The sequence below is a fragment of the Dysidea avara genome, chromosome 11 (genome assembly GCF_963678975.1).
Source record: "Dysidea avara chromosome 11, odDysAvar1.4, whole genome shotgun sequence".
Lineage (NCBI taxonomy): Eukaryota > Metazoa > Porifera > Demospongiae > Dictyoceratida > Dysideidae > Dysidea > Dysidea avara.
In genome coordinates this window covers 15,364,326-15,390,364 of record NC_089282.1, presented here as the reverse complement: position 1 = coordinate 15,390,364, position 26,039 = coordinate 15,364,326, and the positions used below count along the sequence as shown (strand labels likewise).

Here is a 26,039-nt window from a genome sequence, read left to right as displayed (position 1 = left end):
GGTACAAGTTTATCTTCAGGTGGGCTTCGTTCGTGAATTAGGATCGAGGTTGGAATACTGTGTAGATTATTTCTTGTCATTTGTTGGCAAGGCTGTCGATAAGGTGGCTTCTCTTCAGGACCGGCTTGGGGGGTTGGGGAAGGGTGACGCTATATTCACCCAACTTGATGTGGCGCCTCAAAATAATAACGCACTTTGTAAGCGCTTAGTCATTAGAGTGCTCCTTTAATACACTACGCTGCATCGCTGGATGTCAGGGGGTGTATTATCTATGATGCCAGCATAGACTACTTCGGACTTCGCTAGAGATGGTAAGCAGGGTATATGACAGTAGTTTCGTGAGCTGCTAGATACACTACACAGTAAACACGGGGGGGTAGAAGGAATGCAAGGTGCTGACCCGTAGTAGAATGGTAGATCTGTAGCTGCAGTCAAAGGCTAAGGCTGCTAAGTTTGTGCTACAGTCAAGGATGAAATCTGAAACCCACAATTGAAAAGTGCTTACTTGAAAAGTTCCACATTGGGGAAAATTTTGCGGTTGCAGATATTCCTGTGTCTATGTGACACCCCTGTTAGGAAATGTTCATAGCTTTATAAAGTGTGTATGCTAGAATGTAACCTTGTTTATACAATGGAGTGTAACTACTAACTCACTATTACAATGTGGTCTTTGTATGGGAAGCAGTAACCAAACTGAGGCACTGACATACTTCACGACCTCATTAATAAGACCATCACATTGTAGTGATTGCACTGTAGGTCCAGAAGGTAGCTAAGATGCACATTAGCAAGACCACATAATTGTATCCTGGTGGTTCCCGATACAAGGAACTAGGGCTGAAATGATCATGGAATTTTAGTATTCGAGTACTCTCTAGCATTAATGATCGAGTAATCACGAATACTTACCATACCTATATTGATGCATATCATATGCAGTTTAAAGCTTTTAAGTAACAGCGATGATAAATACGCTGTATTAAAGTACCCAGTAAATGTTCCTGACAACCCAAATGCTTCAATCAAACTCCACACCGTCACTGCCAGATAGCAAATGCATCGTGTGAGCTCATTAATATTGGATCACATGATCTCAACGAGTACTCCAGTACCAATTTTACTATTCGAATTCTAAAATTCTTAATGAGTACCCTTTTATTTATTTTAGCCATACAATGAACTTTGCAACTACCTTCTTCACACAACATGCATTATATGTGGAGCATTGTAAATGCAAGTAAAGTGTACATATATAGTACACTACAATTTCCTTACATCAAATTAAGCAAGAGTTCATAATATAATTGTACTGAGGAGAGTATTCTACTCTCGTATACTCATATACACCTGTAGAAAGACATATCATGATGGTACGGTATGTCTTTTTGTAATTAATATTGATTGTGCGCATGCCAGCTATGTCACTAGCAGCTAAACTAACTCAAGCTCCTCAGTGTTTCTCACCAAACTACAAGTGTACCTTCTTGTCATGGGTTTAGACAATTGCTATAGGTATTTGTTGCTTGAACATTCACAGCTGTCTTGAGCGACACGGTACTTTATGGGTTCTTGTATGTCACAAACCACACTTACTGTAGTTGTTACATCATCACTTTAAAATATGCTCTTCTACAGGAGTATATGGGAGTAGGACACTCCTCAATAATTATGTTATAAACTCTTGCATTACGTAAGCAGTGTTGGGCAAGTTACTTTTTAAAAGTAACTAGTTACATATTACATATTACTTGCAACTGAACTATTTAGTTACAGTTACATATTATCCATAAAATAAAGTAACTATAATAATATTACATATTATATTACTTTGTGTCCGCGGCTCTAAGCTGTCACATGTGAAACTACTGCCTTATCACGTGACATGATTGCATTGTTGGACAATGTGCAAATCTTGGTTATAAGTAAGAAGCTGGTGAATAAGCTTCATTCAGTAGGCCTCGTTACTTCGTTGTGGCTAGGCGTTACTCAGAGGATAACTAACGAGATTAATAACTATGTTACTTGTAGTAATAATATTACGTAATATTAGACTCGTTACAGTAACTATATTACTTAGGTAACACATTACATTGATAAGTAAAATAACTTGAGTTATATTACCTGTTCTTATAGGTATTTCGTTATATTACTTAGATACCACAAAAGTAATAATATTACGTAATGCGTTACTCCCAACACTGTAGCTTACCGTATATTAAAAGAAGCAAGGTATGACCTTTAAGTGCCTATGTGAGGTGGTCTTATTGTGGTCATGAAATACACCTTACCTACAGTATGTTTGGAACCAGCATGGTCACTATAATGTGTGTGTGTGTGTGTGTGTGTGTGTGTCTGTGTCTGTGTGTGTGTCTGTGTCTGTGTGTGTGTCTGTGTGTGTGTGTGCTTAGTGGTTTTGAGGTCATTGTGGAACTATGGGTTCCACGACCTCTCCGTGAGACCTGGACAGTCCTCCTGCAGATTACTAGCCCTGCCCCAGGAGGATTTGCCTGCACAAGACTTTAGTGTCTGAGTGGTGCACAGGCATCCCAGTGCTGGCTCATTGGACGGCAGTAGCTGTGTTACGTAGTACGGCTGCCGAAGACTTTGCTTTTTTGGCTTTTTGTGTGTGCATCTATGTATATGTACAATTTATTTTCTTATAGAATAATTTCTTTGGTGACCAAGTTGTCACAGATGGTAACGTGCTCAATATGAAGTCCCCGAATTCATCACACTACAATGGACCAGAGATGGGACAGTACTCAGTGAGACTGGAACACTCTAAGGGTCTGTGCTACTGGATCATACTGCTGTGCTGTGAATGGCATCATCGTCCATTATGCTCACATTGATATGCAAGGTGAGTAGTGTAACTTCACAGACAGTACCTCAGAATGCACCAATAGCAGTGTACATATAAGAGTCTAAAATGCAAATATTTTTCCTGCTCCTAGCTGCATGCCCATAAAAGTATGCACACAGATGTTTACAGTATTGCCCCCCCAGGGGCAGAGACAACTATCAAAAAGTGGGGGGTAGGGGGGCACACTGATAGAAATGACTTCACAGTGTGCAGAGCACACTTGGCAAAGTATGAAGCACAAGCTATCTAGGGGGGCCTGGGGGCATGCCCCTCCCCCCAGGAAATTTTGAGAAATTGAATTTGGTGGCAAGTTTTCACTCACTCTAGCTGTCTTTGATGTTCCATCTTTTACCCATCCATACTCTGTGAAAGACGTTTGCCTTTTCGCCATGCCATCTGTGGAGCAGGTGCTAAACTATGACGTCATGTGATGCGAAGGGCACTTGATTATAGAAATTTTGGTCGAGCAAGTCGATGTGTCATGGATTAGGCTTAGTTTAAACATAAGTTCAGCTATAATTTTGTTCTTTGTAATGTCACTTTTGCTGTTCATAATGCATGTGTACTGTGAAATATGGGGGAGCTGGCCCCCCCTGATGTCAAAGTGGGGTGGGCTTGAGCCCCCCTATATCTCTGCCCCCCCCATTTTGACAAAACTATATTTTGCCCTCCCTCAAGTCATTTTCTAAATGAAGGCCCAACTACTCATGTCAGGGGTGAAGAACAGCACTCTGGGGGGATACAGTCGTGGTATCTTTGTACACAAATGACACATATTTGTCAATAACAATTTAGACAAATGACCTGATTAAACAGGTTTCATTGTAATTTATTTAACCCCCATACAATTTTGTATGAAACGTGTAGTGTGGTTGTGTATGCCTGCGTGTATGGTTTATCTGGACACTGGTGATTACCCAATTCATGCCTCAAACTGCAAACATGATTGTCTTCACAGCATGTAGGGATGAAAGCATAGGCTATTTCATTACAATAATATCTCATGTGCATATATACACAACCACATGTTTCACAGTTCATACAAAATCACAAGAAGTATTGAACCTAGGCCTACTAATTTGCGTTTCAGCAAATACTTCAATAATGCTATGAGGGTATAAATACTTCATGTTTTTGTACTCCATACTGAGGTATTTTTATTTCCAGTGTCATATCTAAATTCATTATGCGATCTGCCCTATAGTGTGAAATGAGAAATTTTGATTACTTTAATTATTTTTGTTCAACATGCTCAATCATCCAATATGTCAAACTTTTCCATCGTCAAATATTAGCGCTATATAAGATATGATATGTCAATGTCATCATATATTGAATGTCACAATTGTAACAACATAACCATTTTATTTTTACTCTGTTTACATCGCTACATACAACAAACTGTGGGTAAATTCTTACTGTAATTCTTTACTTTTTTATCACAGCAAAGATGTTATGAGCTTGATGGAGTTGAATCAATAGCTGATAATTGGATAACTTTGAGAACTGGTGTTATGTACACTGCTACTTTGTACTCCATCCATTAAGAGACAACATAAGAAGTCATGCTACAGGGACTGCTATATACGTTGGTAAATCTGTACTCTACTAGCCACTGTGTACCGCTACCTCAAGACTGTAAAGTCCTATATACATGTGTACGTACAATGAACTGAAATTTAAGTAGCTATATTTTTTAACAGTCTAAATGTATAAATGCACTAACATGACCAAATTTTATCACATACATAGCTGTTGGTTTGTCAAAAAATCTCAATAAGGAAGCCACTTATTTTGTGTCCTACAGATTACACTACTAATGAGGTTTCTCTGTATTGGGTATACAACCCAACCCGATGTGTAGCAATTGGTTATTATTCAGTTTTAGTTGCCACAAAGACTATTTAGTGATGAACTCAGGCACTTAGAAGTAAAGGTTCCAGTACTTACATGCCATACCTCGATCTGGTAAATAAGGATTTTAGAAAATACCATATAGTGTTTTTCTGAAGGGGGAAATTTTTACGAATTTGTGGATCGGCAGCTATCCTGCCTATCCACGAAATTTCCCCTCTCAGACTTCACAGCCTGATCAAAATAGCATTACTGCATCCTGCAGAAGCAAAATTTCCTCCCTCAAAATTTTTGAGGATGGCTTTGCAAAATATTTCAGTTATGATATCAATAATTCAATATGTAGTTATAAAGTACATAGTGAAACTTGTCAACCAGTGAATTCCTTGCTCTAATCAGTTGAGTCAATCAATTCACTCTGATCACCTTACAGTACAGTTGTGTTGTTGCCACTTTTGAATGATATGATGACATCAAAATGACTATTGACAGTTTAAATTCAAAGTCATTGGGTTTTAGTAAGGAATAAATTGATGTAGCTCTGGAAATACTGGGTATTGTAGATCCCATTTTGACTCACTTAGTGGATGGATCATGTTGTGTTGGGTGTTCTCAAATAGTTGGTTAGGAGTGGATGGTCCTATAACAACAACTGCCATCAGGCTTCATAGCTACAACTCTCCTGTCAGCTTCACTTCAGAATTTGTGAAGAATAGTCAGGTAGCTGATCCACAGGCTTGTCACCTACAAACAGATTTACAGTAAACTATACATAGCGAATTCAACTGTACTTTTACTGATTGGGATGCATGACTTTTTCACATAGGCGGTGAATGCATCACCAGAGTTATTCAGTATTGTACTTCATGTCTGATACAATATTGTTCTTTCATCAAGGAGATTACTAAAATTGGTTCAAATGTCACTAATACACTAATATTTCACCAGTACAATACTGAACACAGACACACATGTGCAACGTATGTGAAGTACGTATTTACATATTGAAAGAATACAATAAAACAGATAGGTTGAATAAACAGTTGTCTGTTTTTGGTGACAGCAAGTAACATTCCAGCAATTCACAAAATGTGGTAACCATTTAACCATACAGTATAGTGGGTTATTTTTAGTGTTGTGCGATATAGGATATTTTGTATATCACCTATCACGATTATTGCAAACTTTTTTTTATCACGATACAATAAATTATCACAATATAAAAATCAGCATGAAGGCATGGTGATAAATTACTACAATGAGATTTTAGCACTTGGACCTACGTGAAAGTAACAATAGGATTCTACAAAATCCCACCTAACCTGGAAGTCTCTATAAGCTCTGCTGTACTGTCTTAAATATCAATATCAGTAAACTTTGTGTAAAAAGTAGTGCATCGTTATGCATCACAATAATATCATGATATAATTTTATCATAATTCACATTATAGAAATTTATCACGATATGCAATATTATCGATATATTGCACATCACTAGTTATTTTCAAGGGGCAAAATTTTGTGGATTGGCAGTTATCCATGAAAAATTTCCTAGTTAAGGGGCACCCAGGTGGTTTTTGAATAACTTGAGGCCACTGTACAGTATTGTCCAGATAAGACTGAAATGTTGTACATAATTTGTGTAACCGTATTGAAGGTTTTTTCTAGGGGGGATATTTTGCAGATTGCACCATCCAAAATTTCAAGGGGGAAGATTTTCACTGCTGCAGGATACATTATAAAGTAATATAGACTTTTCACTCAGTGGCAGCATTTCTGTGGTGTATTGCAAGGTGAAAATTGAACTTCAGTGGTGTGTGCATAGATCAACTATATATATATATTGGGTCACATTTTAATGTATTTGCTCTATTGAATATACGTCAGTAGGACCTCCAAGAATGGGGACCACTTTGTATTGAGATATGACTACAATAGTCCACATTAGTTGTATTTGCTCAGGCTGCATTTTATGAGCTAGAAATGATCTGACACCTTGAACTGCTACTGGCCAGCTGGAACACGAGGCTAGAAACATAAACACCATCGTACAGTTGCCCAGTTGTTTTATACATACTTTTCTTTCACTTTCAGTGGCACAGTTGGGCTTGAGAGACTGGAAACTCTATATGACCATATATTCTATTCATATACCAACTGCCCACCTAACACCCCATAGTGATATGCTTGTGTTACAGAAAATACCATTGTGAATACTTCAGCTCAAAATCACAAAATTGTGGCTATGTCAGTAGCTAACTGGTTGTGGACTAAACACTATGATTGGCTGTATCCGTGGTTAAAATTTCAAATTCAGAGCTTTTGGCCATCTTAAGTTGAAATTTTTGAAATCGTGTATCTCACAATCTATTCATGTGCGTAGATCAATGGTTTTCCCACAAATACAATAAAGTTAAAGGAGCTAAACTTTTTCACACCAAAGAGTATTACAATAGGATAGATTACAAGGAGGCATAGGTGTTATACTAAACTGTCACCTCTCTTAACTATACCTGTATTGCTGTATAACCGTCATTCTCCAGACAAGACTGCATAACTTTAAGACCCTTGGAATGATTTCGTTACACTACTTACCTTGCATATCAATATGAGCACAATGGACGATGATGCCATTCACAGCACTGCAGTATGATCCAGTAGCACAGACCCTTAGAGTGTTCCAGTCTCACTGAGTACTGTCCCATCTCTGGTCCATTGTAGTGTGCTGAGTTGTGGGGATTTCATATTGAGCATGTTACCATCTGTGACAACTTGGTCACCAAAAAAATTATTCTATAAGAAAATAAATTTGTACATATACTTACATGCACACACAAAAAGCAAAGTCTTTGGCAGCCGTACTAACACAGCTATTGCCGCCCTGGGATGCCTGTGCACCTCAGACACTTGAGCCTTGTGTAGGCAAATCCTCCTGGGACAGGGCTAGTAACCAACAGGAGGACTGTCCAGGTCTCACGGAGAGAGGTCATGGAACCCAAAGTTCCACGATGACCTCAAAACCACTAAGCACACACACACACACACATTATAGTGACCATGCTGGTTCCAAACATACTGTAGCTAAGGTGTATTTCATGACCACAATAAGACCACCTCACATAGGCACTTAAAGGTCATACCTTGCTTCTTTTAATATACGGTAAGTGACTTACGTAATGCAAGAGTTTATAACATAATTATTGAGGAGTGTCCTACTCCCATATACCCCTGTAGAAGAGCGTATTTTAAAGTGATGATGTAACAACTACAGTAAGTGTGGTTTGTGACATACAAGTACCCATAAAGTACCGTGTCGCACAAGATAGCTGTGAATGGTCAAGCAACAAATACCTGTAGCAATTGTCTAAACCCATGACAAGAAGGTACACTTGTAGTTTGGTGAGAAACACTGAGGAGCTTGAGTTAGTTTAGCTGCTAGTGACATTGCTGGCATGCACACAATCAATATTAATTACAAAAAGACATACAGTACCATCATGATATGTCTTTCTACAGGTGTATATGAGTATACGAGAGTAGAATACTCTCCTCAGTATAATTACATTATGAATTCTTGCTTAATTTGATTAAGGAAATTGTAGTGTACTATATATGTACACTTTACTTGCATTTACAATGCTCCACATATAATGCATGTTGTGTGAAGAAGGTAGTTGCACAGTTCATTGTATGGCTAAAATAAATAAATGGGTACTCATTAAGAATTTTAGAATTCGGATAGTAAAATTGGTACTGGGGTACTCGTTGACATCATGTGGAGCTCACATGATGCATTTGTTATCTGGCAGTGACGGTGTGGAGTTTGATTGAAGCATTTTGGTTGTCAGGAACATTTACTGGGTACTTTAATACAGCATATTTATCATCACTGTTACTTAAAAGCTTTAAACTGCATATGATATGCATCAATATAGGTATGGTAAGTATTCGTGATTACTCGATCATTAATGCTAGAGAGTACTCGAATACTAAAATTCCATGATCATTTCAGCCCTAGTTCCTTGTATCGGGAACCACCAGGATACAATTATGTGGTCTTGCTAATGTGCATCTTAGCTACCTTCTGGACCTACAGTGAAATCACTACAATGTGATAGTCTTATTAATGAGGTCGTGAAGTATGTCAGTGCTTCAGTTTGGTTACTGCTTCCCATACAAAGACCACATTGTAATAGCGAGTTAGTAGTTACACTCCATTGTATAAACAAGGTTACATTCTAGCATACACACTTTATAAAGCTATGAACATTTCCTAACAGGGGCGTCACATAGACACAGGAATATCTGCAACTGCAAAATTTTCCCCAATGTGGAACTTTTCAAGTAAACACTTTTCAATTGTGGGTTTCAGATTTCATCCTTGACTGTAGCACAAGCTTAGCAGCCTTAGCCTTTGACTGCAGCTACAGATCTACCATTCTGCTACGGGTCAGCACCTTGCATTCTTTCTCCCCCCTCCCCCCCCGTGTTTACAGTGTAGTGTATCTAGCAGCTCACGAAACTACTGTCATGTATGTTGGTATACCCTGCTTACCATCTCTAGCGAAGTCCGAAGTAGTCTATGCTGGCATCATAGATAATATACCCCCCTGACATCCAGCGATGCAGCGTGGAGCCCGCGTGGAGCACTCTAATAACTAAGCGCTTACAAAGTTCGTTATTATTTTGAGGCGCTACATCAAGTTGGGTGAATATAGCGTTACTCGTTTTGTAAGCCTTTAGCCATGTCCCTTGATGTACACCCAAAGTTGGTAATGAATGATCACCAAAGCAATCTATAGGTGAGAGGAAAGTACACAGAATGAGGAAATAAGGCAACTCCTAGCCAGGCATAAGACCACAACAAATTCAGGTCCAGGAATGACTAATCCAAGACAAGCTCGAGGAATAACCTTAAGCCAACCACTACTGGTACCAGAAGAATGTGCTAAGGCAACCAAATGAGCCTGATCCCGAATACTGAAAGACGCATACAAATCACCAAATAAACACAATTTAATGGTGATCTAACAGCGCTTGCAAATCTTGCTGAGATGCTGATGAGATGGAACAATCACTGGGAAAGTTAGAGAAAACAGCGGCAGCAGCCCTTTCATCAGGAAAACTAAGCTAGTCTACATCAATAGAAAGAAAGATTGAAGGCAAATCATGGTTACTGTTACACAAGGCAGCCGAAGCAGAAAGGACAGATTCCTGCAAACCTAACCAGCCTATAGGCAAAAAGTGGAGTGGCTTGGCACCAAGAATGATTGGAACAAGGCTGGCTCTGGAAGGGGGCCAACTCCGGCCGAGTAGGCCATGGCCCACCTAACATTTCCCCAACTAACAGTACAAGAAGCCATACAATTACACCTGCTGCTTTCAGTTAAAGACTAGATAGACTGTACTGCATGAAATAGGTTAGAGGGCTTAGACCGTGCTACAAGTCTACCAGTCTCTCAAACACGGAGTATTTCGGAAAAGTCTTGGCAGGAGCGCTAGCATGCATCAAAATATTTGTGGGTGTCTTATTGTCTATGTGGTGTAATTTAGGCCACACCACTAATAAGCTTAGATTGGATGCTTATACATGGAGCTGCTGATGAACAAATTCAGTGTAGATAATATTGGATAACTATGCCCTACTGAAATTGCTAAATATGCTTCTAGATGGCATTTCCTGGGTGATAAAACTTTTCCTGGGGGAGCATGTCCCCAGACCCCCTATGCTATGCATGCTGAGTGTACTTCACACACTACCTACCACCAACCATGGATGGCCCACCCAACCCAATTTGGCCAGAGCCGGCCCTGTGGAAAGACTACACTGCACTGCACTGATATGACTAAGACAAGTATGAAAATTATGGTCAAATTGATTTTTTTTAAAGGCCTCAGAACAGAGAGTGGTACAGTTCGGAGCAAGTCAGTAATTCAAATTTTATCGCACCCTCACATATGCATACAACCGATCTGTATCTCATGAATCGTTTTTCTTTTCTTTTTTTTTAATCATCATGCATCGTTACCTTCTTTAATAGCTTAGGTATGCAAAAGTTAATGCTGATGCAAATCTTTTCCCCAAGTACGTAACTAGTGGTAAGGCTAAAGCTATGAAACTCTTTACCAGATGATGTAATTGTTTATAAACAAAAGAATAAAATTGGAATGCTCTAATTCCAGCTAATTAGTATGACGGTTTACCGTGAATTTTCGTAAATTTTGTCGATGACTTGGAAACAGCAATAAGTGTACAGCCTTGTATCATTAACATGGAGGAGAATTCAGAAGCGAAATACCTTCTAGGTGATGTGAATCACACAGCAGAACCTTACTCAGCATTAACAGCATCGAACGATCGTCCGCCTCCTCCCTACAATCCAGAGGGGTCACTGTTATCACAGACACATCTTCAACCAGGACAACCACATCCTCTACAGCAGAATAATCCACTAGCTCCTTATCCATCCGCACCAGAGAGACCACCTCCTTACAGCTCCGGATTTAGTGAGTGCTATAGCCATGCATGTAGCTACGTAGCTAACTATTATGCACCTATCAATGTCATGAATACAAGAGATTTGACAAGGTTTAGTGTCAAATTCTCCAGTACTGGGGCTAAGAAGCTTGCCCACTATGTCCCCACCTCAATAAAGGGTTTCTATAGGGATTTGATTAAAATAATTTTTGGTTCAGCAAACTGCTGCTGTCAAAAGCCCCAGAGGTGGGGAAAGTGTAGATGTCAACCCTGTTACGATCACGACTGATTCATCATAATAATGTTAAACACATATACTACAGTCATACAGTGTAGTTACATCATCAATCATTACGTAATCAGTCATACATCATTGCTACAATGCATCATCATAGAATACATCACTATGTTACACCCTCCTTTCCAGATATACAAAACTAAATAACTAACAGGTGTATACAACCAAAACCTATACAATCAACTTTAAAATCATAACTACAACTAAGTCAAAATAAACACAACAACTTACTCTACATGTATGCATAAAGTCAGTCAGTAGCAGTCATCACATAATCTAGCAGGAGGTCGTACTATTCAGCCACTTCTTGTACGTTTCTCATTACATGTTGGAACTCTAGCTGATGGTTGCTCTGGATGTGGCATCTGATTATTGACTGCTGGGGCTGAGTCTTCAATAGTAAATGAGTCATCCAGATTGGTAGTTACATCTGGGGGATTCTCAATAGTTTTCTTTAAGTGTCGCCTGTTACGTCTCAGCAATGTTCCATCAGCAGTCTTGATATTGTACGACCTGGGAGCAGGATGGTGACTGAGTACCACGGCAGGCTCCCATGATTGTTTGCCTTGGTACTGAACTACATCATCAGGCTGCAATGTAGGTAAGTTCTTGGCTGTCTTATCGTAGTGCTTCTTCTGGATGTTTTGTCTAAGTTTAAGTTTGCTCTTAGTATTTGCACTAACATGTGGCTGTAGCATCGGAACAATCATTGGAAGAGTTGAACGCAGCCTTCGACTCATTAGTAACTGTGCGGGGGATTCTTGCAGTCCAGTAATTGGAGTGTTTCTGAATTCTAACAAGGCTAATTGTTCATCTTTCATCCCCTCTTTAGCCTTTTTCAGTAATGTCTTTATGGTTTGGACATTTCTTTCTGCAAGACCATTTGACTGTGCATAGTTGGGACTGGAGGTGACAACTGAAAAATCCCATTCTTTTGCAAATTGCCTGAATGCTTTGCTGTTAAATGGCATGTTATCAGCTACAAGAGTGTTGGGAATGCCATGTCGGGAGAATATCTGCTTCATCTTGTTTATGGTTGCTTCAGCTGTCTTACTGTTCACACGAACTACTTCTGGATATTTTGAGAAATAGTCAACAACTAACAGATAATCGTTTCCGGCAAAAGAGAAATAATCAGCACCAAGTTTCTCCCATGGACGATTCGGAATGTCATGTGGTATCATTGGCTCTTTCTGGTTTCCCTTGCCGTACTTGTTGCATACTGGGCATTTCCTCACTTCATTCTCAATGGCTTCATACATTGCAGGCCAGTACACACATACTCTAGCTCTAGCTTTGCATTTTTCTATGCCCATGTGTCCCTCATGGATACACTTCAAGATTTCTTGTCTCATGGTAGATGGTATCACAATTCGGTTGTTCATGAAAATGAGGTTTTCAGCACAGCATAGATTGTGTCTTATTTTCCAGTACTCACGAAGTGATATGGGTACATTAGAAACATCCTCTGGCCATCCACTTCTCATCAGTGCCAGTAACTGCTGTAGCTGGTGGTCTGTAGCTGTTGCTACCTGGAGTTGGGACCTTTTCTCTTCAGATACAGGAAGATTCTCTATCATGGCATGTATTGCAAACTCTAAGTCTTTGCTCTGAGTTGAGTCATCAAGGTTGGTTAGATATGCTCGTGACAGTGTATCTGCTATATGCAGGTCTTTTCCTTTTACATACCTGATAGATAGGTCATAATTTTGGAGTTTAAGTAGCATTCTCTGAAGTCTTGGTGAAACTTTGTACAGTGGTTTGTGTACAATGGATTCTAGTGGCTTTTGGTCACTCTGTACTTTGGTTTCGAAGCCATAAATGTATTGGTGGAATTTCTGACAAGCGAATACTATGGCCAACAGTTCCTTTTCAATTTGAGCATAGTTACACTCTGCAGGATTAAGGCTTCTGGAGGCATAAGCAATAGGTTTGCCTTTCTGTAGTAAACATGCTCCAAGGCCATGTTGACTTGCATCAGCTTGTATGGTGCTGGTGACGGTTGGATCGAAATAGCTTAATACAGGAGCTGTGGAGAGGACTTCTTTGATGTTTGTGAGGGCTTTTGCTTGCTCTGGACCCCAGGTGAAAAGTATGTCAGATTTAAGCAAGCTTCTTAGGGGTGCTGTGATGGTGGAAACATTTGGGATGTGAGCTGCTAAGAAGTTGATCATACCTAGTAGGCGTCTGATACCTGCTTTATCAGTGGGACTAGCCATCTCGACAATTGCACTGACTTTCATTGGGTCTGGTTTAATCCCTTCTGGGGTGACCATGGTTCCTAGGTATCTAACTTCACTCACACGTAATTGAAGTTTGTCAAAGTTAAATTTGATGTTTTTCTCTTTGGCTCTCTCAAGGACTTGTTTGAGAATTTGGTCATGCTCTTCAATATTCACAGCTGCTATGATTATGTCATCAGCCACAATATGGATTCCATTGATGCCTGAGAAGGCTTCTTCATTCTTTTTTTGAAACACTTCACTGGCTGATTTAATACCAAAGGGCATTCTAGTGAATCTGTACCTGCCAAATGGTGTGTTGAAGGTGCATAGCAGTGAGCTTTTCTCATCTAATTGCACTTGCCAATAACCATCTTTTAGGTCTAGGGTTGAGAAAACAGTTTTGCCTGCAAACTCACTAGCAATTTCTTGCATTGTTGGGATCTTGTAATGCTCACGCTTTATTGCTTTGTTCAGGTCTCTTGGGTCAAGGCAAAGTCTTAATGAGCCATTCTTCTTTTCTACTATGACCAGGTTGTTGACCCAGTCTGTTGGTTGGTCAACCTTTACCAAAACACCTGACTTCACATTTTTGTCTAGGGCATGATGCAACCTTTGCTTTAGTGAGTGTGGGACTCGCCTAGGTGGGTTGACAACAGGTGTGCAATTAGCTACCATGGTGATGTGGTACCTCCCAAGGTTGCCAAGTCCTCTAAAACAGCTAGGATAATAGGGGAGTTTAGTATAAGCGTCTAGGAATGCAATTAGCGTTAATTGCATATTGCGCAACCACTGGATGCTCTGGATGCCCATAAAAATGTATTGAAGCCATTGGGAAAACGATGATAACCGACAATAAAACCTCCGTTGCTTACAAAGTATACGGTATGTTCCAATTTTCTGTACACAGATAGGAATTACGTTGATTTCCCTTTCGTTTCGTGGTTGCCTGCTGTTAATAGGATAAAGGGTTATCGAGTTATGGAGCCGTAAAGTTAAAGATTTTACAATACAACGCTTTCCAAGGCTGATACTTCTGAGTTTCTACTGGAAAACCACTCAGAACTGATTGGCAAAGCTTGGTAATAGATAATTTCATTGATTCTATGGATTATGAACGCTACAATCGACCAGACGGGCCGACAAGCAAACATGAAGTTTAGCGCGCTTGTAAACACTATCCAGGTGATCCTAATGCTTGTTCTTGTGTTGTTCTTCAATCAAAACATAGAAACAAGCATCTGCTTGCTTTCCTCGAAATCAGAACACTTTTTCGCCAGGCATTTTCAACTTCAGAAGCTTGTAACTAGCTAACCACATACCCTATGACGAGCAGACAACCACCAAAACGCGTAGAAATCAATGTAGTTTCAGGAGCTGTTTACTAAGGCTCAAACGAATAACCGATTATTCGTATTAATATTCGTTGGCATAGTATTCGAATAATAAAATTAACCCCCGAATATTCGCACATGATCGTTATACAATGGCACGTGATTAGCTGTAAGCAATTAAGGAAGCGGAGACGATGTCATTGAATGGAAAGAATGGTGTTGAAGAAGCGAACAGTAGAAATAGCATTAGGCAGCCACTAATTGGTGAAGATGTACTAATGCTGTGGCAGATCGCCGTAAGCACAAGACTTCATATGGATTCATGGTTTACTCCAGATACTTCTACTTTGTTATAAACACTTTCCATCTATTCATACGAAGCCACAAACTTGTTTGTGGTTCTTTATAGGTTTCTTGGTAGTGGCCACCTTAATCACTGGATTATAGCAATGAAACCTTACACCGAATATTCGAGTATTCGGACAATAGTTGAGTAAATATTCGAATACAGAAAGCTACTATTCGTTTGAGCCTTACTGTTTACAAGACTAGCGTATCTCCTTTTGTTTCCGGATAACAAAGGTTTTAGTGTCCGTGGTCATCCGTTTCCCAATGGTTTCTGTACATTTTTATGGCTAACCACAGCATCCAGTGGTTGCACAACAGCAATTAACAGACCAATTAAAATATTTCCACTTATGCTAAACTCCTCTATTGTCTCTGATGGCATCCTTAGTCAGCAACTCAGATTGCAGGGCATTCACTCTCTTGACTAAGCCAAGTTGTACACAATCAGTTAGACCCAGTATTGCTTGTGCATTTACTGGTGCAACATAAAACTTAACGTCACACACCTTACTGTTACCAGTACAGGTAAGTTTGCATGTACCAGTAGGTTTAATGGAAGTATCACCATAGGCACTCAGTTTCATGCTTGTGGTTTTGAGTGGGGGTTTTATTTGTAACTTATTGTACAAATGCAATGGTAAGACACTTACTTCTGCTCCAGTGTCCAGCTTTACTGTCAGCTTATCACGATTGCCATTGGCTAGAATGTCAGTGAGCCATGCAGAAGATTTCTTGATACCTTCAATCTGTAGTGGGCTTAGAGCAAATTCATCAGATGATTGATAAGAATCACTCTCGTTGTCTGAGTTCAGATCACTTTGTGTGCTGTGGTCAGTCTCTTGTATTTCATGGAGTTTTCGTCTCAGTTTGGTGCCAGTTCTTGAGTCGCGATCACTTTTGAATGAGGTTCTCTGTGGTTTTGTACTATATTTGTGTCTTGGTAGGGACGTCTTGTTGCAGCACACTTTAGCAAAATGGTGCAATTTGTGGCATATTGAGCATTTTTGTCCATATGCTGGGAAATCTTTCGGTTTATGTGTCTGTCCGCATTGTCCACAGTAGGTAGGTTTTGAGCCACTCCGTCCTTTCATAGTGTGTACATTCGGACTGTGCGAAGACCGAGTCATGTCTTTGATTTGCTGTTTCGACGATTCTGAACGCTGAGCTATCTCTATCGCTTTGCTGAGAGTCAAGGATGCTTCGCGAAGAAGTCTCTCTTTCAGGGAATCATCGGTCAGCCCGAAGACGAACTTGTCGCGAATTAGTTCCTGTCGCACAGCTGCAGGCCAGCCTTCTTTGTTGTACTCGCACGTGTCTATCTTGACTTTCAGTCGCGTTAGGTACGCGTCAATGGATTCACCCTCTTCTTGTCGAAGGCTCCAGAATGTATATCTCTCGTAGATAATGTTCTTGCGCAGCGAGCAATAATTCTGAAAGGCTTCTAGCACTTTATCAAATTTGTGTGCATCTCCTTCGGAGGTCCACGGCAACGTCTTGTAAATTTCTCGTGCTTCTTTGCCTGCATAAGACAGCATTATGCCAATTTTGACTTCGTCACCCTTTTCGGTTGATTCAGTTCCTGCAAGGAACCATTGCAGCTGCTCTGCAAACTCTCGCCAGTTTTGTGCGACATTTCCTGTGAAGGACAAAGGCTCTGGTGGTTTGCAAAGAATGGACATCTTTACAACAGCACTTCTGACACCATGTTACGATCACGACTGATTCATCATAATAATGTTAAACACATATACTACAGTCATACAGTGTAGTTACATCATCAATCATTACATAATCAGTCATACATCATTGCTACAATGCATCATCATAGAATACATCACTATGTTACAAACCCCCCAGTAGGTGTATAGGGACCCCTAGGTGCTTGACATTGATAGGTGCAAAAAACTGACTCGTGTGTGTGCATGGATGTCGTACAATGGATTAATAAAAGTTTTGATTGTCTCTGGTTAGCTAGGTTAATCGTGTCTGGGTACTGCTGGCCACCCCAGCATACAACTAATAAATCTGGAGATCATTTCAGTGCAAAACTGGTAGCTAGCTATTTTCTTTGGAGTATAGTTGTATGTGACTGCTTTGTACCATCAGTTGTATGTAGCTCAATGGCTTTCTGGCTGCAGTTTAACCCACTGCCTTAAAGCAGCAGTATTAACTTTCATTTTGGTTCTGACATATGCGGTTGGCGCACTTGTACAAGTTGGTTTTGTTTTATTCCCATAGAAGGATCGGGACAAGCAATGGAAAAAACCATAACATGGCTTTTTAGAATGCAACAATTGTGACCCTTACAGTACATCATGTGAACCTTTGATCATGTCACCTTTTATGAATCATATTAAAAAAGGTGACTTGGTCACAAGGCTGAATGTAGGTGTGATATAGGGCAAATATATTCATGATAGCAATTATATTCATGCATGTCATAGTAATGTTGCTGTCACCCACATCCTCTTGCTGTAATAACAAACACTGTGCTAGCTATATCCATAATCTAATGAGTTTTGTAATAATTGTGACCAGATTTGCAAAAAAAAAAGTACCTTTTTTGCACACAAAATTTGACCAATTTTTTGAACTTTGAAGCTTCATAATTTTTGATCATGGCATATAATGACCATAAATTTTCAAGGAATATAGCTGAAGCATCTGGCTGCATTTTCAGACTAAGAGCAAGTTAATCAGTATAAGGAATCAAGTGTTACATCATTTTGTTTGTTGGTATGTAAAATATGTGGAAAGGTACCTTTTCATAATCCAGTCGCATAATATAAAGCTTATTATTATATATCATAAAGATACCAACAATGTTGTTCTCGTATTTCTGCTACACTGCGTATAGTAAGTAGTCAGGCAGCCCCGACATTGAAGACTTTACATCGCAAAGAATTTGAATCATCACCTGTAGTGACTCATCACTTCGACAATGATAAAATGAACAATTATGGGCATATCTGATACAACTATGCTTCATTACATAATACCAAGGTAGTCTGTCAGAGCAAAAGTGAAAATAGTAAGGCTAAAATGGTTAAGCATTGAAGGAAGCTTTTTATGCAGGTAGTTTTCTTTTACATGGGGTATAGCTAGTTACATTAACCCTGATAGTGAAAAGCACCTTTGTAAACTGTTTAACTGCTGTTAAATCTGAGCTCAGTACAAAAAGAGAACAAGTGTAAGAATCCAGTAGACATCATTCCTAGTGCAACGAGAAGTTGCATGTAAGGGATATCATCACCTGACATGCAATTTTTTTGTATAAATACCTCTATAACTACTAAAGCACAGATAGTCACCTCCCTCAGTTTAACACCTTTTGTTGCACTTGATCAATCCTATTTGAATATGTGCAGATCAGCCATATCCTCAACAAGCTTATTATCATCAAACTTATCAGCAGCAATCCTATCCTCCTCCACCTCAACATGATGCTACTAATATGGTGAGTGTTTGTAGTGCAAATTGTACTAATTTGAATAGTACTATAATACAGATGGTCAGCTATTTAAACTACTATTTAAGCCATGCTTCTTATACTGTGTTCCAAATAATTAAACTGATACAGCATTCTATTGTTGACACCAACTAATGAACTCTAATTGAATAGTCACCATTGCATGCATGCATAATAATGAGAGGTGATTTCATGAGCTACTGTACTACATGGAAAAGTCTATAGTGGGAATTAAAGCACCTGTGTAGGTGAAAATCAAACGAAGAAGAGTGCTATTATTTCCATAAAGCACTGAATGGAAAATGCAGCACTGTGTACAGAAAATACAGCATGATTGTTCATGCATGCGTGTAACATTTAAAATCATCAGAAGTGACCAAAAGATACTATCTGTTTTCAGACCAAACTTGTACTATAAAGACACTTACCAATTGTCTGATGGGTGAAAACCAATGTGGTTCAATCTACAAAATGAATGCTCCAAACAAAACCAACCAGAAAGCAGAAAAGCACCACTACGCTATATATTGTGAAAATAAAAGCACTCATGCATGGTCTCAAGCCTAATATAGCACTCGTTTGTGTTATATTAGTCTCTTGCCCACACCTTTGCGCTTTTATTCCATATTGTATTTGCAGCAGTGATTTAACTAGTATAATATATATTAGAAAGTATGTTGAATTAATAAAGAATGAGGCAAAGTAGAGTGCTGTACTCATCAAACACACCCCAAGTATTTTATTTTTCATATACACTAATATAGCTAAAGGTGAAGGTCCAGGATGCTTTAACTGGTATATTTTACTTTGAATTGTAGTGGTTTGCTGTCACATCAGCTATGCAGTGGTATCAAAAATTGGTTAAAAGTTCACTTTCCAGCAAACATTTTATACAATAATTGCACATCTTTGTGCATGGCTGCAGAGGCAGATCCAGGACTGGAAAGGGGAGGGACACAAACAAGTTCAGATCCACACCATTAAATATACAAACGCTGAGGCAGCTAGTATAATCTAACTACAGTCTGTTATTGTTAGTGCATACATATAGCGGCAAATTTGGTTTCAGGGGAATCTGCCTGAAACTAAATTTGTTTGCGTTATTAGTACTAAAGGTGCCGGTACTTTAATTTACTTTACTGTCCAGTTCTTCCTATTTAAAAGTAAAAAGGAAAGGGCAGACGAGGAAGAAGGATTGGGGGATACTCCATGCTGGATCTGCTATTGGACTGACTTTGTAGCACTACATGAGGCTTGAATTACTGAGCTTTTCAGAAAGCCAGGTTTAATCCCCAAGGTAAATAATCTTTTTTCTTTGCTTGGTTAGACCTTATCATCACACTTCTTTCACAAGTCTTGTATTTCCTTAACAAAAACAATTTGGCAACCACCTTAATAAAATTTTTGTATGCTTTTTCTACAATTATTCTAATGTCACATACCAAAAACCTCCTATATTCAGATACAACCCACCACTAAAACATATCAGTATCAGTACTGGTATCAGAATTGGTGATTCTGTAGCCAATATATCAGTTTCCGGAATATTGGCAATATCGGTGCACCTCTTTATCCAAAAGTACATAGCCATAGAACAAACATAAATTAAAGCAATATCAAACGGTATAGTCATAGCGTTTAAGCAGGGATTGCGGTGAAACTTTCGTGTGCTGCCCAAAATTCTGCCTTCAAAAATCACCCTAGAGACAGTTTACGCGATAAAAATTACCTTTACGGAATAGTACTAGTCCATATAATATATACTACAGCATTAACTATAGCAACACTTACAAGTGGCTAGATATAGAGTTTTTTTTAAATTGCCTAAATTCGAATTTTAGTCTCACTGACTGCCTCACTGCCTTACTGACCACAGTCGTAAGGCTAGAAGCCAAACAAAGCAGCGTATGACCACCATTTCACACCACAATAACAAACTCACTAGTGGGATGTGCCTTTTGGGGGTTCCGAGAATGTAGGCCCTTTGCGCCTTGTCTTTTCTTTTATCTTCAATCAGGCTGCTTGTCTTCTTCTTCATCCTACAAAACCATATCAAGGCGTTAATTTTCCGCATTAACGCTTTCTTTCTGCAGCCTATTTAGACACTACAGATCTAGAATTATTTCAGAGCTGGATTTCAGAAGCGCTTCAGTCCCGGCACTACTATAAGAGCTACACTTGCTAGACATCTACAACTTCACAATTGGGATCCGGTTCACAATAGGTTTGCAACCACGCCCCCAAATAAAAATAGTGAAAGAGTAGCCAACCTCTTAACAATCTAGCTGTTTACTAAACAATAAAAACAAGAAACAAGATCAACTCACTCTTTATTTGTCTAGCTAGCTGCACATCCTTGGCTGACTGCAGATATACTCTAATACAACAGTCACTCTAATATACACAGTCATGTATGATGGAACAGTTACAAGTTATATTTTTATGGAAGACATAGTTATTTTTATACAAAAAAGAAGCAAGCACAATAATATAAAATTAGTATAATATAATTCTAAATGAGACAGGTACCCCTCAGCAACAGCAAGGTCGATGGCTGGAGGCATAAAGAGACGCTTGCATCTAGAATGGGCGATCCCCTGATTATTATTGAAGAGTGCAGCAAGCAGAACCCCAAACTACAGCATAACCACAGAAAATGAAGAACTCCACTTCTCACTGAGCAAATGGGCAAGATGTTTATAAGTGATGGTATCTGCCTTTCCGATCCCATACCTACAGATGTGGAGTACAAGTAGACTAATGTACAAGTTACACTGTAGCTAGCTGTGCCATAACAAAAAAAAACTAAGCAAACTAGTATTTAAAAAATTGTTAATTTAAAAATGAAGTAGGGATCTATGCAATAAAAAGTAGTGAAACAAGAGATGAATGATGGTGTTACAGCATAGCTCAGTGAGAAGTCCCTACTTTGGCACATTAACTATTACTATTTTGTTCAATGCCAAAGTAGGGATTTCCCACTGAGCTATATGCTGTAACACCATCATTCATCTCTTGTTTCACTACTTCATTTTTAAATCAACAACTTTTAAAATATGATATAGATATTCAAATTAGTGTATGCCCAAATTATTTTGAGAATGATGATGGAGAAAAAGAATTGAGCAGCATTTGATGCAGTGATTAACTCATAAAACTTAATAAAAAGTTATAAAAATTGGAAATTATTTTTTGGGGAATAATAAAAGCATAATGATATATTTTTGGAGAACTTTGGAATACCATATCAATGAAAAATGTGAGAACAGTTTTCACAAGCCTAATTCAAAATTTAATGTTGTTTGTGGCATCACTGAAATACTACACAGTATAATCTTGCTACTTTACAGTACATTTTGGCAGGGGCGGTAAGCCGGCCAAAGAGTGAGGAGCAAACTTTGACAATGAAATCTATCCAATTACCATGCAATTTGAAAGCATACAACAGAAGTGTGTTATTCTTGGTGTTCTGGAGAGTTTTCATAGTTTAGAAGCCCAGACAACCTATTTTAAACCATTTTATTATGTCTGTTTTATTAGAGTAGCTGACTGCTCTATTAGAGTATCTTGATTTTTTCTTGCAAACATTGTTTACTTGGGGGTATGGCCCCCTAGCCCACTGCCTATGCATTTTTTTCAGAAATTAATGGAACAAGTATACATTATATTTTCCTTACAATTCCGACAACACCCTTCTTCCTGAATTATGAGCAGTGAACCCATGCAGAGACTGAGGATCAAGAAAGTGGAAACCCACAGAGAAACCACCTTTTCTAGGCACTTCACTGATATTCTGTACATCATTACATTATTACAGTGCACTTTCTAGCTAACTCAACAGATCACAATTGCTTTGATAAACCACTTTTCTTTGTCACAGTACTTATTTTAAGTATGTATACTCTCCGAAATGGGCATATACTTTTCTTCAAGATGCACGCTAATCTAATATGTTGCTAGACAAGCAAGTTGTTTATTACAGAAACTTTATTTAAACACCAACTATTCCAGGGAAATCAAACCACAGGCAGCATGGGCAGTTCAACATGCAGGCCCCGTGCTTAAACACTATGCACATGTTGAATGGTTTGGGCGCAAACTTGTTGGAGTTAGCCTTGGAAGTATAAACAATGAATAGCTTTTTCTAACCAGTCAAAACTTTATCTGAACAGACATATAAAGTCTCTGTTTGATAAGAGTCACTACACTAAGATATAGTGGTCTAGTTATACAATGCTGGACATGGAGTGAGCTAGTACAAGACAAAGATTGTATTCTAAGCTAAGCTGCATCCTTCCTCAGTTCCTGGGTCCACTCTTTATACCAACACAAAAAGAAACAGTACATTTTATCATGGTCACCTGTATCATTTCATATTTAGGTGTACAATAAACTTACACACCAAAGAAATAGCACGAAATCACATCTCACATATTATAATTTATTATAATCAATTTTTGTATTATGTACAGTATGTAATACACTACACATGTCTTCCTATTCCAGGGAGTGGTGATGCCACTATCAATCCCGCAGACAACTACATTTGGACAAGCTAAGCCTGAAAACTATATGAAGTTGTCACTGTTTGTCCTGTTATGCTGTTGCCCTATAATGGGCATCTTAGCACTGAAATGGTCTTTGAAGGTAAACCTATAATATGTGCATATATTAGGCTTGTGTTGATTAAGCCGGCATAAGTTTTGACATAATAGGGGATGAAAGCATAAAGCATAATGCTGGCATAATGGAGCATAATTAGGAGAATAATGGGCAAATTTCCACCACATTAAGTATAACTTCTGCTATAACAGTCACAAAGTCAAGGGCTGACCTGTTTTGGATGGTGAAATGAATCCTGATAACGAGTAGAAAAAATGCAGAACTACATGTTTACACCCCTTGACAAAATGAATATTTTTCATTGTGAGTTTGAGGACATGTCACACATGCAGTCATGTGCTAACTAGCACCAAGGCATGGCAAAGTAGTATAGCTGAGCTTCAATCATTGAATTTGGTATTATATAACATGTTGCATCATCTGATTTTGAATAAAATAATAGTGATTATGATTATTGGAAGCTCAATTGGAAAACAATACGATAGAAGATCTTATGATACTATAGGTTAGCGTTGAATCAGATTGCTAGTCATTGACAATAGTGCATGAGGTCTGGAGTGAGACTGAGGTTAATATCAAACTGGGAAATTATTTTTAAAAGATTGAGATTCTCCAATAGAACAGTCAAACACTCTAATAGAACAGTCATCACATGCAACAGAACTATATCCCCAGTAGGCTAATAATGTTCTTGGCATGGTGATGCAAATGCAAGTTGCATTATTATGCTGAGCAGTTGCTGTCCTTTGAATACCAATCGCTACAACTCAGAAGATCAATCAGAAATGATGCATAATATTTTATTTGCATACAAAGCTACAAAGATATTAGACAATAAAAATGTCTATAGCTTCTGAGGGACTATAGATATACCACCAGACCCCCTGCTCTAATATGATTAACTCTGGAACACATCCAATTTCAAGCTATTGCTATTATTTGTATGTTGCAGTTGAAGTGACACCTCTCCATTTGCACTGTATCATATGAAGAACTTCTCTGCACAAAGAAAAAACACAAAATAAAAGCATAATGCATTTTTGAAAAGCATAAAAACAAGCATAATAGGCAGAAAATTGGGGAAATGCCAAAAAGCATAATAGGCAAATTTTGGAGCATAACAGACTCAAGCCTAGCATGTATGTATGCATGCATGTGTAATACAAACTCTGTGTGTGTGTGTGTGTGTGTGTGTGTGTGTGTGTGTGTGTGTGTGTGTGTGTGTGTGTGTGTGTGTGTGTGTGTGTGTGTGTGTGTGTGTGTTATTTGTAAAATACCTTATTCAAATGATGGCTTTGTAATATGTATAGGTGGACAATGAATATAATGCTGGCCGATGTACAGAAGCTCGAGAAGCATCTCTAGCAGCTAAGAAAATAAATGTACATGGTATAAAGTTAGGAATCTTATTCATACTTTTCATTATTGCTATTGTAATTCCTAATATTATTGTCTTTGGTATAATTGGTGTACCATAATAATTATTGTTCAATTGTTGTGAGTTTTATTGCTACGTATAGCTATATAACTAATTTTCTTTATTGTTGCAATCGTGCCACTATTGTGAATACTGGATTTTTCTATTATTCATTATTTGATATTTATTCATTATTTTTCTATTATTCATTCCTTAATATTATCAGATATCAGGCAAATCTGGGAATAAATTCCTTACCAAGAAATTTTTCACCAATGTATTTGTGTCTGCTGATATATTTTAATTTCAACTCTTGTAGGGGAGCACATGACAGCTGCTGGAATGTGGGGTACCCGGAACCATATCACGAAAATTGAAAGTTTAATTTTGCCTTGTGTGGAGTCAAAATAGGTTTTTTTATGATTCTGAATTGAATAAAAGCATTTGTTTTGCACCAAAACCACTCCTTGGTGAGAAAATGTCACGCCTACTTTTATGCTATTCACAAGAACTACTTGAAACTTTACCTAAATACAAGGAAACCTTTGAAAGTTTTACAGCCCATGCATATGGGAACCATGTTGTGTATTACTCTTGTCATGAATGGTCTGGTACCTGGTGTGACATCTGCATTGAGCAGAGACTAATGAAGGCGGCCAAGTCAGAAGGCACCACTTTGCATGGTTGTTGAATTTACAGGTGCAGGCAGAAGATGCCGATTTGCTGATATAGTGCACCGTGCTCTAATACCTATCATCTACTTTTTTCACCATGTCAAAGGGCTCTTACGATGCGAAGATGATCCAAAGAAGCACTCTCTGAAAGACAGAGGTGCTACTTGCTCTTTTGTCATGCATTCAGTGGTTGAGATACTGTTTCTTCAATTGTAAACCATTGGAAAAGTACCATATTTGACCAGGGGATATTGATGAGCACATGGACATCTTCCTTGACATACAGACTAATAAAGACACAGTGATCAGGGGTGGTATTGCCATTTTCAAGTACATTTACAATGCGCCAGGTACTATGTACTCTGGGAGAAACTCAATACTACATGTTCACCCACAAGGCAGCAGCTGGACTGATCAAACCAGAGACTCTACCTCAAACAGAGGGGGTAGCTGCACAGC

At 38.7% G+C, this 26,039-nt stretch overlaps 1 protein-coding gene and 2 long non-coding RNA genes across 3 annotated transcripts; 2 read left to right on the top strand and 1 right to left on the bottom strand.

Moving 5' to 3' along the window:
* The first annotated feature begins 38 nt into the window (after positions 1-38).
* LOC136239010 (uncharacterized) lies at positions 39-4,660 on the top strand. Its single transcript, XR_010693310.1, has 3 exons — positions 39-311; positions 2,664-2,860; positions 4,309-4,660. It is a non-coding gene; the product is annotated as an uncharacterized lncRNA (long non-coding RNA).
* On the bottom strand, positions 4,121-9,477 carry LOC136239011 (uncharacterized). Its single transcript, XR_010693311.1, has 4 exons — positions 9,273-9,477; positions 7,313-7,510; positions 5,509-5,621; positions 4,121-5,461 (listed from the first exon to the last, which is right to left on the bottom strand). It is a non-coding gene; the product is annotated as an uncharacterized lncRNA (long non-coding RNA).
* Positions 9,478-10,921: 1,444 nt separating this feature from the next.
* On the top strand, positions 10,922-25,038 carry LOC136238563 (proline rich transmembrane protein 1B-like). Its single transcript, XM_066029117.1, has 4 exons — positions 10,922-11,224; positions 18,766-18,854; positions 23,373-23,513; positions 24,800-25,038. Exons 1-4 carry the CDS (start codon positions 10,990-10,992, stop codon positions 24,965-24,967), a joined length of 633 nt encoding a protein of 210 aa, XP_065885189.1. The 5' UTR covers positions 10,922-10,989; the 3' UTR covers positions 24,968-25,038.
* Positions 25,039-26,039: the final 1,001 nt, after the last annotated feature.